We start from the raw sequence: 19,595 nt of genomic DNA, 5'->3' as shown, positions 1-19,595 counted from the left end.
CTACTATATATTAGTGATACAAGAGTGTTGAATGTATTATAATGATAAAAAGACAACTCCAGCTATCAAAGAGCTAAAATTCCTACTGGGGAAACAGACAAGTAAATGACTAAATTCTAGGATAATGCCCCAGATAGTAAATATCAAGAGAGACTTATTTTAGACGCACTGCAAGAACAAACTCATTACTGTTTGGCAAGTGCTTTCACAATTCTAATTTGAGGAAATTTCAATTAATCAATATATACAGAAAATCAATTGTCCCCAATAGATACAGAATTCATAAAATTACATCTTTCCACAAATAAATTGTGTTTTTACTAAATAGGCCTGATACAAAGCTTGTTACTAAAATGAGAATTTAGAACTGTGATCTGTACATAGTAAGTTAAATACACCTCTTCCCCCCGCACACACACCTGAAAAGAAGGTGTCCATGAACTAACCCCCAAACCCTGTGAATGTGACCTTACTTGGAAAAAAAAAAAAGGTCTTTGTAGGTATAATTAAGATAAGAATTTCATAGATTATCCAAGTGGACCATAAGTCCAATGACAAGTATCCTTATAAGGGAAAAGCAGAAAAAAATAAATAAATAAAAATTGGCCTTGAAAACATAAAAAAGGGAAAGGCAGAGATTTGAGACAGAGAAAGAAGAGTTGATGGCCATGTAAAGATGGATGCAGAGACAAAACTTCCTCAGTCTTAAGCTAAGAAAGCCCTGAAGCCACCAGAAACTGATAGAGGCAAGGAAAGAGCCTCCTCTAGAGCTTTTGGAGAGAGCATGGCCCAGCCAATGCCTTGATTTCAGGTCTGTCCTCTGAAACTGTGACAAAACAAATTTCTACTGTTTTAAACTACCAAGTGTGCAGTAACTTGTTATGGCAGCTATAGGACCAGATCATGACCCGGTTTGCCTTATTTCCCAAAGCATAGACAATTTTGAAAGTGTTTCCATCAGGTACCACAAAGATGAAAGTGCATATAGAAATGTCTATCTCAATTGCAGTAAGGAAACATTTTTTTAAGATATAAAGGAAAGTATTGGTGAAATCAAAGAATATCCCTCATATATGTACAAATATGTACAATTCCCTATTGCCTTATAGAAGCATTGAGTGTCCAGTCAGTTTCAGAGGCAAAGGTGACCACTGACCACTGATTGCACTAAAGCCATTTGTCTCATTTATTATCGCATTAACTAAACATCCCACAACTTAAATTGGCGTAAAACAAATCTATTGTCTCTATTCCCTAACATCTATATACGATATCAGAGGGGTAGTAGATTGGTAGTAGATCAGGGGGGTTATCACTTTGTGAGGGGTGTAAATGTCTAACTATGACATTGTTTTGTACACCTGAAACTAATAAGAGAAATAAAAGGAAACAGTCATTCAAACAAAACAAAACAAAACAAATCTATTGTATTTCCAATGATTCTGAGCATCTGGTATTCAGGCAGAGCTCAGTGGGGATGGATCACCTCTGCTCCACATAGTGTTGACTGCGATAGCTCAGGTGTGGTTAAAGCATCCAAGATGGCATCACTCATATGCCTGGGGCCTTGGTGCTGGCTGTTGGTTGGGGCTTCTTAGTTCTTTTCCACAGGACTCCTTTGTCTTACCACAGTCTCTCATTATTCAGTATTCTAGCCCAGCCTTTTTCTTACTTGATTGTTAGTTTCCAAAAATGAGAAGATAAAAGCTGTACGATCTCTAAAGGCCCAGGTCCAGAAATCATATATTGACCCTTCTGCCACATTCTACCGGTGAAAGCAAGTCAGAGTTAACTCACATTCAGGAAGAGGGGGATGGACTCTACCACTTGATGAAGGCTTGGTATGCATGCACAGGCATAAGATGAGTTATCCGTGGCCCTCTTGCATACGGATTACTATACAATGCTCTGCTTTTTCTAGTCATTTTTTGATGAAGTCTGATCCTTTCTCACAGGTATCTACCATCTTTAAATACAGAGCACTTATTATTTAGTCCAGTCTTTTGGAACTTAGTAATATACTGCCTGATGGAATTTGTTGTTTTTTTCTTTTAAAAAAATTTCCTGCTTTGTCATTTCAAAAAGATCAGAAACTCTCAGAGGTGAAAGATGATATTCCATGTTTCCTTATATCTCATAACACAAGCACAGCAGGTATATAATAAATAACTAGCTTCTTGATTATAGTGTTGGGTGATAGGAGAATAATGTGTTTACACTATGCACAGTGTTGTATTAGTGTCCATTAGATTATTTATTGCTAAATCTCTTGCACACTATTGTGATCAGTTACTCATTTCCTTTTCCAAATACCCCTGACTTTTCTTATGCTTATCAAATCCACAAAGAAATAACAGCTCTTTTTTGAAATATGTATGTTAGCATTTTTAAACATGTCTGATGTATGGGAGTCTCAATTGTTTAAATGTTTGCGATATTCTGCAATGAAATAAAATTGTCTTCAAAGCTGGTAAGAATGCTCACAGATATATATAGAGTCCATCATCTGATGATTCAGTTACCCATGAAACCCGAGCACTCCATCCACATTTTGAGCATAAGCACAGGCATCTGATAAAGAGGGAGCCAGAAAGGAAGAAATTATACAGTGACCTAGACAAGTTTCATGTTACATTGAGAATCAGATAAACTGATTGCAATGGCTGATTGTACTGCTTATAGTGAGAGTTATTTGGAATATTTGAATGAGAAACTCTGTTTTGTCTGTCACAGAAATGAGTCTTGATATATAACCAGTCATATTTAACAATTGTATGATCACAAAGCTAGACAGGATTTTATGAGATTAGCTGACTGATCCCTCACCTTGAGATAAACCTGCATGCTACAAAATCCTCTAGGCATTGAGATGTAATTTATCCTTTGGGAAAAATAAGACCTATGCGTTCATTCAACAAATATTTATTGTATGTGAACTGTGTAGGTAGTTGGTATGCTTCAGTAAATAAAACAGGCAAAATTGTTGCCTTTGTGGAACCTGCAGTTTAATAGAGGAATATAAATAATTCCATTAGTTTCCCCCTTATCACTGTCAATAATCTGTATTGGCTTTATATACTTTTTAAATTGGTTTGCTCACTTGATAAGAAACTATCCACAAAATAGACCCAATCACTAATAAGCTGTGAGTTGTGAGAAGAGTTTAGAATTCATTTACATTAACAAACCATTTTATTTTCAGATGAAGATGCTAAAATCCAAAAAGGCTGATTCTCACTTGAAATAAAACCTAGGCCTTCAAACACTTTTTACTGTTTGCCCGCTCTTTCAAAAATTATCTTCCTTTTTCTACATTGACTTACTTATAGAATGTATTCACAAAATCCAGCAATGTCCATGTATATTAGCTGTACATCATTTGGTTCCATATGACAGAAACTCAATTTAAATAGTTAAGCCAAAAAAATAGGGTTTTTTTGTGTGTGTGTTTGTTTGTTTTATTAAGGCAATTTCAACTCCTCAAGGACCTCAAAACACAAATAGAGCTAATCTAGGGAAATAAGAACTCAAAGCCCATTGGGCTGCTTCTGTGCCTCTTGCTTTATTCGTCTCTGAAAAAGTATGTTATTGATTGAGGTTTAAATGACCTACTAGGTTCTGGGGCTAAACTGCCTGGATTCAAATCCTAGCTATTTCACTTGCCAACTGAGTGACCTAGAACAGGTCAATTAAACTCTCTAATCCTCAATTCCCTCATCTGTTAAAATTAGTATAATTACAGTACCTGCCTGATCAGACTATAGCAAAAAAGAAAATTAAATGATAGCCAGGGCTTGGCACAATGCCTGCCATATAGGAAGTCTTCATTAAATGTGAACCCTCAATATAAAATGAGAGATGTCAAGAGCTGAGCAGGGGAGAACTGAGCTGCCAGGTGTGGGAGTAGTCGATTAACACAAGTCAAAATGAAAGTAACAATTAAGCCTAAATTCACTTACTGCCATAGGAAAAGCAAGCCTAGAGAGAAGGTCCTGGCTCCCCAAATATTCCATTTCCCCTCACAGAATGGCACCAAGCAAGGGTCAGTTGTATCGGCAGAGATGTGGGGAAGTGTCTCACTGCTGAAGGGAACCCTGGTCAATAGGCTCCCTTAGTTTTATGGACCTGGAGTCTGGGTGCAGAGGCAGAAGGGAAGGGATAGGAATGGAAAAGTAATGAGTATTCAGACAGAATGGAAGAAAGTGTCCTCAAGGTTACTCCTTCCCCCCAATGCTTGGGGGAGGCCTCAGCCCATTGCCCTATTGGAGAGCCCTCCAAATGGAGGTTCCTGGGCTCAGCATTTAGAAATTGCAGAAAAGCATGGTGAACCAAAGGGACCTGAGCTCTTGAGTGCAACTCCTTTCCAAAAGCCTGTCCAATAAAGCCTTTGCAATTGCCTATGTCAGGCTTAAAAAATCATCCACGGTTTCGAGCCAGGAGCTGGACTCCTCAAAGAGGATTCTGTTTTCTAGAGAGGGCTTTCTCCTGGATGGGTAATGTTTCATCCCCAAAAGTTCCTATTTTATGGGTATTTTGTGGTTGTCTTTGCAGTGAGATAGTATAGGTCCCAGCCTTAAAATGAGGCCTGGAATGTAAGAGGCACCTGTCATAGGTTACATATTATGCTTACTTTTAGTATTACTATCGTTGTTGTCATATAATTGTTCAAATTAGAGCTCTACTCTAACTCATTTTATTCTCTACAAAGTTAGGTAATATCATCATTCCTTATATTGAAGACTTCTGAAAAGTATTTCTTGACCTTTATTATTCGGAGCTTACTTCTTCTGTACCCAGGAAGATGAGAGTTGCTTATCCACATTCCAAATTAAGAAAAAAAAAAAAAGAAAAAAAAAAGCTCAGCTATTGGCTGGCAGTACAGTATCTTGTCTATATATATTGAAACCTCATTTAAGGCATCATTTAAGAAATAATCAACAATCACTGCAAGATGTATTAAGTTTAAAAATCACCTAAATTTGTTCAGTATTCAGTAAAAATTAGAGCCCCACTTTGTGCCAGGAATTATGTATTTAATAAAAGGGGAGACAAAACAGTAATTTTCCTGATCCCCATGGAAGCTTATAATTAGTGCAATAAATGTTGTGTGTAAAATATAGATTAAAAGATTTAATCTGATATTACTATAAAAGAGAGGAACAGGATGCTGTATTGGAGTAACATGAGCTAGCCTAAGGGTTCGTACAGGTGGTCAGGGAAAGTTTACTCTAAGTTATAGATGTTTACATTGAGATCTAAAGGATAAGTAAAAGTGAATTCTGTAATTCATTGAATAATGGCAGATGTCTAAGATTCTTTCAATCAAGGAAAAGTGTGTATTTTAAAAAGTCATTGGTTCTCAAATTTGGCTATACTTTGGAATCATCTTAGAAACTTTAAAAAATACTGATGACTGGACCTCATGCCCAGAAATCCCGATTTAATTGACATGGGGTATGTCTTTGGCATTGGGATTTTTTTTTTAACTCTCAAAGTGGTTCTGATATACTTCAATGCTTGAGAAACAATGTTTAAATCCTTAAGGTAGGGGGATTATGTCTAACTCAAGAAACTGAATAACCACTAGTGAGTTTGGAGTTCAAAGAATAAGAACCGATGTGGTCTGACATGAGACTATGAATGTAAAATGTGACAAATCATACAGGTTTTGTATAAAACAGTACAATAGTCACAGTGCACACAAAGATGATAAAGATGGAGCCCTGACCTTAAGTGGGAAACTATTTAATGGAAGAAATAGAGAAGATGGAAAATTCTAATGTGATTTTAAAATGAAAATGAAGATCACCTTTAAATCACCTCAAGGTAGAACGGAGAGAAGGAGAAAATCCAACAACTTTTATCAGGTTGCAATAATTAAATGCTAGCATAGTATTAGAAAAAATAATATTCTGATCAGAAAGAAAAAAGCTCATAGTGTTTTAGTCTGAGTAATCGCCCTGAGAGTCACGAAAATTGTCAGGGGGGAAAATATGATAGTAGGACACAAACTCAGATTGGGGATATTTTGGTTTTTATTCAGCTAGAACTAGAGAGCCAAAGAAAGGAATAATAGAAGAGTAAAGAGGATAGCAGGAATTTTCATTCACTCATTCATTTATTAGATATCTATTAGGACTTTAATAAGTACCAATACACCAATACTATGATGAGGGCTAGGTGTACATCACTAGACTAAGTAGGCTCATTATAGTTTCACAGATTTCATAGCCTCTTATCATATTTAAAACAAGAAAAATAAAATAGCTTGTTTATTTTAGAAAGTGTCCCTATTTATTTTTGCAGAGGAGGTCAATAAAATTGACGCCTTCAGTTGATAAGGTTAAGAAACCATTCTATGACATTGCATTCCCTGGGTGTTATGGAAAGCTTTAGAGCTATTTTTCTCAATCTTGGCTACAGAGTGAAATCACCTGAAAAGACTTACAAAATACTGATGCCTAGGTCCCACCCCTGATGATTCTGGTTTAATTTTCTGTGGTTGGGCTGAAGCATCAGAATTTCTTAAAGCTTTCAGGGGAATCTACCATGCAGCCAAAGCTGAGAACCATAGCTTTTAGAGGCACACTCCATTCTTGAAACTAGTAAATGACTCCAGATGATGAGGCCAAGCAAGGAACAAAAGAACACTGATTAGGTAGGAATAATAATAATGAACATTTTTTTTAACCTTTATGTACCAAGGACATGTCTAAACACTTAAGATATATCAAGTCAGTCAGCAGTCCCACCAGCCCTGTGAGGAAGTCACTTTTACTATTCTCCTTTGAGAGACGAGACAACCGAGGCCCAACTGCACACACTCCGCAGTGTCAGAGCAGGTGCTTGAACTTAAGCAGCCTGATTGTAGAGTTTCTGATCTTAACTGCTAGATATATTGCCTATACATATAGGGTGATAGTAATTTTACACCAAGAAGAATTAGAAAATAAAACTTATAATAATGGCAGAATATCATTAAATCAGTTAAATAGCAGTTGGTAACTAAGAATGACTATCATGGCTGCATAGAACACCTTTGCGTTATTTTCATATATAAAGCTATTCCATATATATATATATATATATATATATATATATATATATAGCTTCTCATGTTTATATTCTTCATTTGTGGAAATCGTTTAAGTTCCTCTTTTACGTGTATGTTGTTATATAGCACAGAACTATTTTTCAGTAGCAAATACAGGGAAATATAAGTGGTCAAATCTGGTGTGTTTTTCTGTTTGTTTGTTGTTTTTCTCTGACTTTCAAAGACATTTTATCCTGAAGGAAACTCAAGTGCGAAAGCTACTCCATATAATCCAAAGAACGACCATTACTTCATGGTAATGACCAAGCTGTAGGAATAGAAAATTAGAAGGGAATAATCATCCTCTAGGGAGCAAGTTTTACATTGAACCTATTTTATGGGTGGAAATTCCATAAAGGAATTTATTAGTCAAGCAATTACTGGCACACTGCATTTTTATACATGTCAAAGAGGAAAACAACCCAATTTAACTATAAAACATGTTCTGGAATCAACCTGCCATAAGTATTTTAATTTAATTTTTACACTTTTAATGCATTACCAAAGTAATATCTGCCAAATACAAGCTGTGCATTTCTAAACAGTTGATGTTCAGCTACTTAGCCTATGTCCTTGTTGCCTCTTTTCCTCTGAAGGCTGAGGAAGCACATAGAGGAAATGCAGTGGCTGGGAGCACACAGCCCCAAGCGTAGTGGGTTCTTCGTGTCCTGCAGCTAGAGATTTGGTACTATAGCCAGGCTTCATTTGTTCCATATGACTACAAGCTAATACATGTAGGGAATTCCATTTGGTATCCAATTAAGAGCTCTCTTGACTCCTGTTATTAGAGCCTACAACCTATTGAGCGTAAAATTAAAGTTGAACAGTTCAGCTCTTTTTGACATTGTAGCACTGCCTGAAAAATAATGATGTAAGTCAAACGTCATTCTTTAAAGCCCATGGACAAATGAAAACATTGAGGGGAAAAGTAAATACGTACCTAAAACTTGGTTTTACTAATGGCATAACACGTAATGTTAGGAGCATGCTACTATTCTCATGCAAATACATCAACCAGTTTGTTGAACACAAGATATTACATTGATTTTAACAGAAAGCTACAAGATTATTATTGCTAAAGCTCCAATGAAGGAAATAATTAAAGCATTAAGCATTTTTAAGCTTTTAAGATGACTTTAGGCAATAACCAGAAAATACTATAGGAAATCGATATACTGAAATTGAAAGGAAATTGAATTTTTTTTTAATCCCTTCTAAATTTTCCCTAGACTTTCAGGCCATGGAAGATAGTGAATCTCGTTTTGACATCAGCAGTATGACTTTCTGTAAATCTCATTGTTGCAGGGGCTACTTTTATTATTTCTCACTTAGAAAGTGCGCAACTGAATAGATAGTACTGGGAGATTTTGCTTGCATTATCTTTATTAGTCTCTGGTTTCATTGTTTTAAAAAATACAATAAAAGACAGAAACAAAAACAAAAACACAACCAGACATAAACAACCTTCTCCACATAGCAAAGAAGTCAGGTTAATGAAATTTCAAACAATGAAACCAGGGAAGTTGTTAGATAAGCCTCATACTTGAACCTAAGTGAAATTCTTCTAGTTTTTATCAAACATTATGCTTGTCAATCTTGCTATGCTTCAAGGAATATGACCCATTGTAGATACAAATTCAGTTTGGATCTATGTGAATCTAACTCATTTTTATTGCTTATTGTTGGAAGAGTTATTACAATAAAACAGAATAGCTTGAAGTGAACCTCAGGCAGATGAATGGATATGAACAGAAGTTAAAGAATTATAAAACTTGAGAAATCTTTCCCAAAAAAGTGGTTAATCAACATTTCCTTTGTGTGTTGCTGTTGTTTACTTCCTCTTTCATTTTTGGTACACATTTTGAGAAGCATTAGTAGACCTTAGGGTCAATGAAATGTGTGCCACACTTATCTTTAGTCAGACAAAGTAGAGTTTTCCAGAAATATTTTTGAGAATGTCTTATCCACTTAATTTTTCTATTACTTTTTTTATTTTACTCAGTGCCTCTTGAGAGTTTAAGTGGATAAAAGATAACATGGTGGTGAAGAAACATCCTCCACAACTAGACTGAAGAACAAAAACGACAGCAACTTGTCTGTTCCCCTTCCCCCAATTCCTCAGCACTGTTCCCATCCCCCCAATTCCCCAATAAAAATCTTAAAAAAAAAAAAAGATAACATGGTGGACGGAGCAGAACCTCTCGATTCTCAGTTTCCCCATCGGTAAAATGGGGGCAATAATGATACTTTCCTCACAGGGTGGTTTTGAGAAATAAATGAATTAATATAAGTAAAGCTCTCAGATGCTTAGCACAAACTGTGTATATGTTATAACTTTTTATAAAAATGACAATTATGATGATTTTGCCTTTTAACTTGTATTGCCAAAATGTAAATGCACTGGCTATTACATTGAGCCAGCCACTTAACAGTTCTGAGTCTCAATTTCCTTGACTATAAAAATAGGAATAATGCCCTCTCTTCCTACCTTAAACAGATCATTTTGATAAAAAGAATTTGTAAGCTATAAAATAGACTGCAATTAAATACTACATCTCAGCTTTAAAAAGTGCTAGTTTAAATCCTAGTTTTCTCTCTCAGTTAATACATGACCTTAGTTGAGTGCTTAGTTTCTATGTTTATAAAGTAATAATGATAACAGCACCTTCTCATAAAGTTATTTTGAGGCTTAAATGAGATCATGTATGAAACGCTCAGTATCATGGCTGACACATAGACAGTATCCCCAAAAATGTAAAGGAAACAGTGCTATTCAATGCAGGAAATAAGTATTATCTTACTTTCTTAATATTTTTTTTGTTATGCCCAATGTGATATGTGATGAGTAGATGTATTTTATTTTAAGTTTTCCAGAGAATATGTGTCTTAAACTTTATCTACCTCAAAATTCAGTCTCTGGACATCTCAGTTCTTGGTGTCCACAGCTTACATTAAGTATTGGAGTTTGTGCATATGAAGGAAGAACTGAGTTTAGTAAAAGGAGTCGCCAATCCTAAAATCCAGACAGCTGTTATTAAGAACAGGAACAGCCTTACAAGTGTCATGATCAAAAGACATGTGAATCTGATAGAAAAAGAGAAAGGAAAGAAGAAAGGAAGGGAGGGAGGGAGGAAATAGAAACGTGAAAAACCTTCTATAAGCAGAGGACAAAATTATATGTCTTATAATATATATGAGTGAATCTGGCCAAACATTAAAAAAAAAATGAGTACGTCATATCAACTTATTGACCTGCCCACTATGCATACACATGATATTAAAAATAAAACTTCAAGGGAGGATTTTGATTTGCTTGGGTCACTTGACCAAACATTGACAGCTGCTAAACCAGGAAGTCAGAGACATGAAAAATGAATCATTCGGAGTGTTTATCTAGGGATGGAAAAAAAGTAATTCTCCAAAGGGCCAAAGGAAGAGGTGGGGTTAGTTAATGACATGGACAGTGGAAGGATCAATGTGAATAAAAAGAAGGAAAAAAAAGGAGGAGTAACATCATTTATGGTACAATTAATGCTTATGTCATTGCCTAGGTCTGAAGACAAGATATACCTACTCCAAGTGCTTTTTCATTATTGTTATTTCAAACCCCACAATACTAGAATGCTTTTATTAGAGGGACTTTTTAAACCATTCACAGTATTCAGTAATATTTAAAGGAAGACAGAATTAAGAAGAAGCTGGAAATTATTTATTTTAAAATATTTGTTCAGAGCTTTGTGGAAACAAACTGCTCATCAAGTTTTGTTTATTCTAGTAGTGAACATTTTGGCTAATCAATACACCTAAATACTGTGGTCAAGTTGGCACTAATAGATGTCATTTATTTAAGCAAATTGACAGAAAGTTCACCAAATCAAAAAAAGAAGAAAAAAAATCCTCCGAGGGAGAAAAAAAAATTTCTGTTTTTACTTTGGCGGTTTAGACATACTTATCCTGAACAAGAGGATATAGTAAAAGCTATTCATTCAGCTTAAAAGTAAATAATATGATTGTAAAATATGAATAGCACATTGCAAATTTAATTCTTCATTTAATGTTGTATAATAGATCACTTTTTCCACCATTATTGTTTAGTCCTGGAAAATAAAATCTTAAAGAACTAATTAAGAAAAAGTGCTCATCAAGGAGTGTAATGATGATAGACTTTGGTTGACCTCAAAAGAGAACAAAAGCTCAAAAGAAATTTCATAAGGTTTTAACTTTGGCAGGAGGACTACAATATCTCTGATAATTAGACTTTCAACACATTCGGGTTTGCTCATTGGATCTAAGTTTTAATTAGACTTTTTATGTAACTAAGAATGACATATCATTGTATGAATTTAATTTGCTTTTATAGTGGAAACCAACAATTAGCAGCCTTTTCCAAATTATCTAATAAGGAAAAAGCTGACTTCTTGTTTGTATTGTGATATCTCCTTCTCTTAAGATGTATTATGTACATTTTCGTTTTCTTAATTAAACACCTTTTGGAGAGCTCCAAGAGAAACTTTGAGTTTTCATAGGAAGCACCTAAATCATTAGTAAGGGAGACTTGCCAGTGTGTTGACGACTTTGGAAGCCACAAACAAAATGCACTACAAGGAAATAAATCAAAGCCTTCAGGAGGAAGCCGCACAAATAACCATATACCCCTATAAACATTCAGTTAATCAAAACAGTCTCTGAATAGGACTAAAAGTTTGTCACATTTCAAAAGCATGCAAACGTGGAATAGGTTCCCAAATGTGAAGGCTCACGAATCTGCTATCAGGATTAATGGCATGACATTTCTTCCTAAGATATACATTACAACATTCTCTTCACAGTTTTGCTTCTTAAGCAGTTATCTCCTAATTCAAGTCACAGCATCTCTCTTTTCTTCTTAGTTCTGAATTGAGAGTCATCCATTTTTATCCTGTTGTGATTTATAGGCAGTAATTTTAAAACTGGGAGCCCTCAGATTTGGATATTACAAGAGATAAGAACTACATGAGGATGTAAAATTAAACCAGTATTTTGGAGAGTAAAGAGCGGTGAATCACAGGACGACATTAAGGGAAAGGCTGCTGCCCAAATTTTCCAAGCAAATTGATAGTGCTGACAGAAAAGGAAAATTCTATTGTTTTATATACTGTGAATACTTGACAACAACAAAGCCATATACATGATTTTTCTTCATAAAAGCAGTAATCCTTCTAACCACATTAAAAAACTTGAAGTTTTTTTCCCCAATAAAAGCAGTATAAGATCTAATTAAAACCATTGAAACTGTAAGAAAAATCCAACTTTTGCAGCATTGATATATTAGAACAGACATTAAACTAGAATTATATGAGCTATTATTTTTCCAATTAGTGCATTACTGGGACTGCGCGTTTGGTGTATTTATAACTCCTCATTAAGTCAAATGTCCTCAGCAAGTCTTAAAACATGCCGGGTACTGTCATATGCCATAGGATGATATTTAAAAGCAGGAAATGGCATTTTTGATTGCTTCTTTTGCTATTAAAAAGGAAAACCTGCCCTGGACCCTTTCTGTATCAGTTATCCGAGATTTATCACAGTTTTTGGAACTGTGTGATTGGACATAGGTAATTGGACTGTTCTTCAGGCAGGAAAGTGACCAAGCTATTTTATCTTTCAGCTTGGGTGCTGGAATCCTGTCACAGGGCTGAATGGGTCACTAACTGACAAGAAACTGGAGAATAACATGCGTGGAGTGGTTCTCCGTGTGGTGACTGTTCTGGTAAGTGAGATCTGAGCCTTGTGGCTTCTACAGGTTACTTTAGCCTTTATCTGTTTGTTTTATTAACTCATACCATCATCTTCAAATAGCTTTAAGAAATCCCGATGCTGTTCTGAGATATTTTTAATGGTTATATTTTTCCAGCCTTCAGTGTGTGTGGGTCAGAATCAGGGTTTTGCAGGGTTTTCTTTTAATTACAGTGCTTTTGTCAATAACATTCTTAGACATTTTGTGCTCAATTTCCCTCCTTCTACAGTTTTCTACACACGATAAAGGGAGGGTATCCCTCAGACATTCTCTCACTGAAACCTTGGAGCATGCATACATGTGACAACCATTCCAAACACGGGTAGATGTGGTCAAAGTTGCACATGCAGTAATACTAAAACACTAGCCGACTAAGGCATATTTTTCTAGTAAGGACCTATTTCAAAGGAAAGACCATCCAATTGTTTAATCAATATGTATTGAGTATAAACTGTATACAAGCTCAGTGCTGATTATCGAGGACACTGATAAATAAAATAAATATGATTCTCTTTATAGTGCTTATCATTTAGTGATTCTGTGAACATTAAATGGATTATACTTGTGACACGTTTATTACAATTCCATTAACTTGTTAGAAAATCAGTAAATGGTAACCATTATGAATTTATACATTATCATTGTCTCTCACAATAAACATATGAAATAAGATATTAACAGAAATATTCTTAAACAGTAAAATACTCAAGTGGGTACAGTCTAAATAGCCATAAAGCATGAAGACATACACTCTCCCAGGCGATTTCAGTGGGCCTGCCTTTGTGCTGCTTTCTAGTACGTTTCAAACCATAGTTCTTAACTTTAGTTTCCTTCAGGAAAGCTTACTTGTTTTTAAATTTGAAAAAGTCTTTCTAGTACATAAACAAATTGCAGAATTAGTAAACATGAGAAGCAGTCTTTTTTATATGTTGATGCTAATTGGATGTTTAACAACATTTATAACAGCAACAGCTGCCCTTTGTACATTGTTTAATACAAATTAAGTAGACTTAACAAAATTTTGTAGTATAAAAAAATCTGTGATATTCTCTATAAAAGGAAATCAAATGAGTAGTTTACCCTCCTCCCCTTTTTGATGCCTATAATTTATACCTAATTATTGCTTTAATATGATTTTCACTTTTTGGCAACCAATTTTAAAAAGCTTGTTGAGCACCTGTGTTATACAAATTGAGTATTTCCTTTGTAACATGCAAGAAAAAACATGTATACATTTCATCAGTGTCTTTAGAAATACTTTGTCTTAATTGGTACTTGCAGTTTATACAAGGCAGAACTCTTGAATGCAGTTTCCTAACAAAAGTACTAGAATTTCATCTCTTCATAATATAAATAATAAGATGACTAATATATATAGGTGTATGTATTAGTCATCTTGTAGGTATATTCATACCTGAAGGTATGCATAGAGTCTTATTGGGTAGAGGTACACACAACAAAACAGCTAAGATGTATTAAATATTTACCGTATGCCAGATACTCTACTAATTCATTTGCATATATAACCTTATTCAGCCTTCACAGTATTTCTAATAAATGGATAGTATCCTCATTCCAAGAATGTGGTAAAGGAAATTGAGACATCCAGAGACTGAATAAAAATGTGGGCGATCACGGAGAGAGTAAGTTGCAGAGAACGTTGAGATTCAAATCCAGGAAGTCTGACTTCAGAACTCTTAACCGCTTCCTTCTTGACATTCTATTATACTCTCTCTTCTCTTACTGTGATAAGTGTGAGAATTGAGGTAGTTATAGGATTTTACTTGACTTGAGTGTTGGAAATGCTTAACCCTGAATAAAATGAAACTGAGTTTAAACTCTATTGGGAAAGCGTCATAAGGCCAATTATTTTAAATTCCTTTCCTGGCTGAACAAGTGATTGCTATTTTGTACACAAAATGATATTGCTATACACAGTGTTAATTCCTGCATGCCCCAGTCTCACCTTTATGACTTACACAGGTGTGATCAAACAATATGATGAATGTTTAAATTAAAAAAAAATTATTACAGTAAAAGACACATTGTCATGAACCCCCCTCAAAATACTCCCCCTCACTTTGAACACACTTATCCCATCATTCTTGCCACTTTCTGAAGCAGTTCTGGAAGTCCTCTTTCATGCGTGTCTGTACTTGCGCTGTCATTGCTGCCTTGATGTCCTGAATCATTTTGACTTTGGGGAAGAGCCAAGAGTCACACGGTGCCAGATCCAGTAAATAAGGTGGATGCGGACACACTGTAATATTTTTATTTGTCAGAATTGCCATATATCAGAAGCTATGTATGACATGGGGCATTGTCATGATGGAGGATGATTTGCAGCACACTTTAAAACACACCTTCTCTCAACCGTAGCTCACACCCAACTAACTGCACAAAACAAATTGAAACTTGTTGCACACTGTTCTTAAGGTTCCACTGAGCCACTTCCTGTATTGAAGATCCCTGCCTTTTCATTGGACAGCACTCAGCAGCAACATTCACCATATTTTGTGATCACAGTGAAAAGGCTCTGCATCACACATCACTTCTGGTGTTGCAATTTCTGTCAAATAAAAACATTGTGGTGTGTCTTCATCCACCTTAGTCACCGATCTGGCACTGTGCAACTTCTTGCTCTTCCCCAAAGTCAAAATGATTCAGGACATCAAGGCAGCCACAACAATGCAACTAAACACTCTGATGAAAGAGGACTTCCAGAACTGCTTCTGAAAGTGGCAAGAACACTGGGATAAGTGTGCTTGAAGCGAGGGGGAGTGTTTTGAGAGGGATTAATGGCAATGTGTCTTTTACTGTAATATTTATTTTTAATTTAGACATTCACTGTATTTGTTGATCACACCTCATATAATGGTCTCTGTTTCCTGCAAGGTCAGCCCTGCACAGACCCCTGTTCAGACCTCGAATATGGTTAGTGAGTAGAGATATGGAAACAGTCCATTCCCCCTAAGACGTCTGTGTTGCAATATGGATTTATCACTTTTGTGCCCAGTTGAGTAAAAGGTTATTATGCTTATCATACTCCCACAATATACAACCATTGTTCTTAATAATTTTGCAAGCTTCCTGATTCTTTCTATAATTCCTATTTGAATGGAAACTAGCCATGACCTTATTTATTTCCTACAAGTGCTTTTTAGACCTAGCACTTATTTATATGGTCTTGCAAATTTCTTCTACCCAACACTGAAGACCACTGTAGCCTCAAACCACCCAGCAACTCCAAAATCTTGATGCCCTCTAAACCCTAAAACTCAGATTTGGTCTATATTAGACTTGTTTGGGCCATCCAAATACCACCCACTTGTATCTAACAAGTACTAACCTCCAACACTTGAGAAGGGAGAAATAAGAGAGAGGGACCATGTGTAAAACCCATGAGGGAAGGTCTCTCAGCCTTTATTCCATTCTATCTGCAATCTAGTCCCAGTTCCACACATGTATATCCCCTTTCCTTCTTAGGAAATTAATGCTGTCAGTGACATACAGGTTAATAAAATAGATTTTTTTTAACCTAAGTTCAGAAATCCCTATTCTTATCACTGTTAATGATACTTCATTGACTTGAAGGAAATAATCAAATATGTACCTTAAATAATCCATCACTATACTATTTATGATCTCAGGGTCAAATATATGATACACTATAATGGTTAATTGAAGAAAATTAAATAAAGGGATTAACAAAGAATGTAAATGAAGTTAAAGAAATCAAAAAGGGGTGGGTGTTGAAGCACCAGGTCTTAGATTCAGAGCAAGCCTTGATTGCCCAGCAATCTGATGGGGCATGGGGAGAAAGCAGTATTAACAGACGTGGCAATAGCTAGAGCCATGGGAGAGAAACCACTCAGTAGTAGCTGTGACCTTTGGTATAGAAAAAGGATAAAGAGTCACACTACCAGAACCACAGTCAGGCAGTCAGAAAATGGGGAGAGGGGTTACCCCAATGTCATTTCTCCTGTCTTTTCATCACCTTTTATTGTCTCCAGTTGCAAACCCAACCACAAAGCAGAGGGCATGGGAGCCCAAGTAATGCTGACCTTGAAGGTCAGCCTCCCAGATCACAGAGCATGGCAGTAAAGGATGCAGTAGGTCTGCAAAGCAATAAACAAGGAAAACCAATACCAGCATCTATTATCTGAGCAGACCTATTAAGAACTTTACATGTGTTTATGTATTGAATCCTTATACAAACTCTACAAGAGATATGCTAATTACTTAGAATGATGAAAATAGTGCACAAAAGAATAAAAAACATTTCTATGTCCACATAACTAACAAGAGCCAGAGATGAGTTTCAAGCCCAGAGATCCTGGTTCCAGAGGCCATGTCTTTAGCTACTGTGGTATTCTCTCTTTGGAATCAGAATTAACTTACGTTAGGTTTAAATTAAATATGGTAAAACTATTGAGATTGCAAATGTAATTTAAGAACATTTTTCTAAATGGCATCACATAAGGATAACTTTATATTCAGCCATCACCAAAGCCACATAAATGTCTTTCTTAGAAGCAGCGGAAGGGCAAGAATAAGAATAAAATTCAAGGGCCGGCCGAGTGGCTCAGTTGGTTAAGAGCTCGCTCAAGAGTTTGAGCTCTGAGCAACAGCAGTTCGAGTCCAGCCCGAGCTGAGCAGCCGCTGAGCTGCCAACAGGTAGCAGGATGGCTCAGCTAAAAAAAAAAAAAAAAAAAAAAAAAAAAAAAAAAAAAAAAAAAAAAAAGAATAAAATTCAGACCCTACATGCTTGGTCCCTCTGTTAAATTCTTGGTTTCCATATTGGGCCTACTGACTTCTACTTCTTGCTCATTGGACCAACAATATTGTTACAAGGCATTTAAGGTTATTTTTTTAACTTTATAAGTGTATAATTATGATAGCCACAAATGACTAATTATGTCATTTAATTTTTTTTTTCATGGTAATTCACAAAAAGTTATTGGAAATATCACCGACTTGTAAATATCATCATAATAATTAAGAATAATTATGAAAATAAAATGAAGCGAAATTGCCAAAAAGTGAAAAGAAAGGCAGGCTTGAGAAACTGTATGGTAAGATGAACAAAATATCTAAAAAACATCAGCTGACATTTAGAAGGAGCTCACTGATTAATAGTTATTATTTACTTGATTTAGTTTTGCTGTAAACAAATGCATGACCTCTCTAATAAAACATAAGTTCTCTCATAAATTCATTTAAGAAATACTTATTGAATACCTCCTTCAAGGTGCTTGGGGTATATATAAAACCGACAGAGATACTGACTTTTAGGAATTTATTTTAGCAGGATATCTTCTAAAGCTCTCAGAATATTTTTGAAAAAATGTGGTGTCATTGCCTTACATTAAATATACAGCACAGCATTTCTTTGCCTAAAACTACTGTAAAAGTAGTTAAATAACTGTGTAAATATATGATTGTAAATTTATGGTAAAGCTGTAGTGGTACTTTTTCTGTATTTTATAAATTCAAACATAATTTTTCTGAAATCAGAATGCATCTTTCAAATGATGTCTCTATTAAATTATAATTGGCAGCATTTTTTTTGTTTTTTATTAGTGGTAGGCAAAAGGATTGTGCATCTTATAATTGAAAACATTTTAGATTAAATAACATATGCATGGCATTTTTACAAAATTAATTAATTTAATTCCTATTCCTGGAAAGTTAAATTCAACAACACTGGGCAAGAAGCCATCAAAAAGAGAAGATACCTCCCAAAGAAAAGAAATAACAGTAGGAAATGAAGCCAATTGGAAAAAAAAAAAAAGACAGTAATAGCAATAAAAAAATTACTATCTAAACTGAAACTTTCACTAGAGTCATAGAAAGATAAAAGTAGAAAAAAAACACAAAATCAGCTCTTTTTAAACCATTACCACACACAAAAAACAAAGTCCAAATTATGTGTTGACAGAAAGGTAAGTTTTCTTAAGCAACTCACCATAGAAAGGGTGTAGCAGGTAGATGCCTACTGAGTTATCATTTTAAAAGTCATTTTCTTTTCCTAAAATATTTCCATTGTTAGTCTCACTTCTTGGAATTTTTTTCAGCAGGTCTTATTTCCCTATGAAAATTTACATGTTATCTGAGATCATAGAAAGGTAAAACAGTAATATATGGTACACCCTAAACTATTAGCCTTGACTCAATAACTATTTATTGAGCATATATTGTAAGCTAAGCATTGTGCTAAATCCCAGAGAGGCAAAAATAAATAAAATATAGTCCCTGCTTCCAAGGAGTTCCACATAAACCATTTTATAAAATTATTAAATTTTTTTTATCTGAAAATAGAACCTGTGTGTGAAAGACTCAGAATTCAGTACATTTTGAAGAGGCTGGGACAGAATGATAAAGTTGAAGAGGGAAAGAGGGAGTAAGGGAGGGAGGAAGAGGGAGAGGCGGGGAGAGAGAAAGAACAGATGTTGCAGTCTTTTTATGATCTTCATGGGTTTCCAGAATAATTTAGTTTAATTCCTCACTTCACTGTGTTCTTTCATTCAGAATTCTTTGTAACTATTTTTTTTTGTAAAAATTTCATTACTGTTAAACCCCACCTTTAAACTGTAAGTACCAATAAAACACAACATTAGTTTTCACTTATGTCAGGTATATAGAAGCAGGTCAATAAATATATGTTAAGTAAGCAAATTAAAATGTTCTGATAGCCTGAAGGGTGTGTGTGTGTGTGTGTGTGTG

General features: G+C 35.2%; 1 protein-coding gene across 1 annotated transcript in view; it reads left to right on the top strand.

Annotated features, from left to right (window-relative positions):
• The first annotated feature begins 12,746 nt into the window (after positions 1 to 12,746).
• Positions 12,747 to 19,595, top strand: part of GRID2 (glutamate ionotropic receptor delta type subunit 2) — a 346,586-nt gene continuing 339,737 nt past the window's right edge. The window contains exon 1 of the mRNA XM_019647546.1: positions 12,747 to 12,842. Coding sequence (XP_019503091.1) covers positions 12,807 to 12,842 — 36 coding nt within the window. The 5' untranslated portion in view covers positions 12,747 to 12,806. The remainder of the gene's footprint in view (positions 12,843 to 19,595) is intronic.

This window comes from Hipposideros armiger, unplaced genomic scaffold, assembly GCF_001890085.2.
Source record: "Hipposideros armiger isolate ML-2016 unplaced genomic scaffold, ASM189008v1 scaffold_112, whole genome shotgun sequence".
Classification (NCBI taxonomy): Eukaryota; Metazoa; Chordata; class Mammalia; order Chiroptera; family Hipposideridae; genus Hipposideros; species Hipposideros armiger.
Note: the sequence above shows the minus strand (reverse complement) of the source record. Positions and strands in the feature narration are given on the sequence as shown.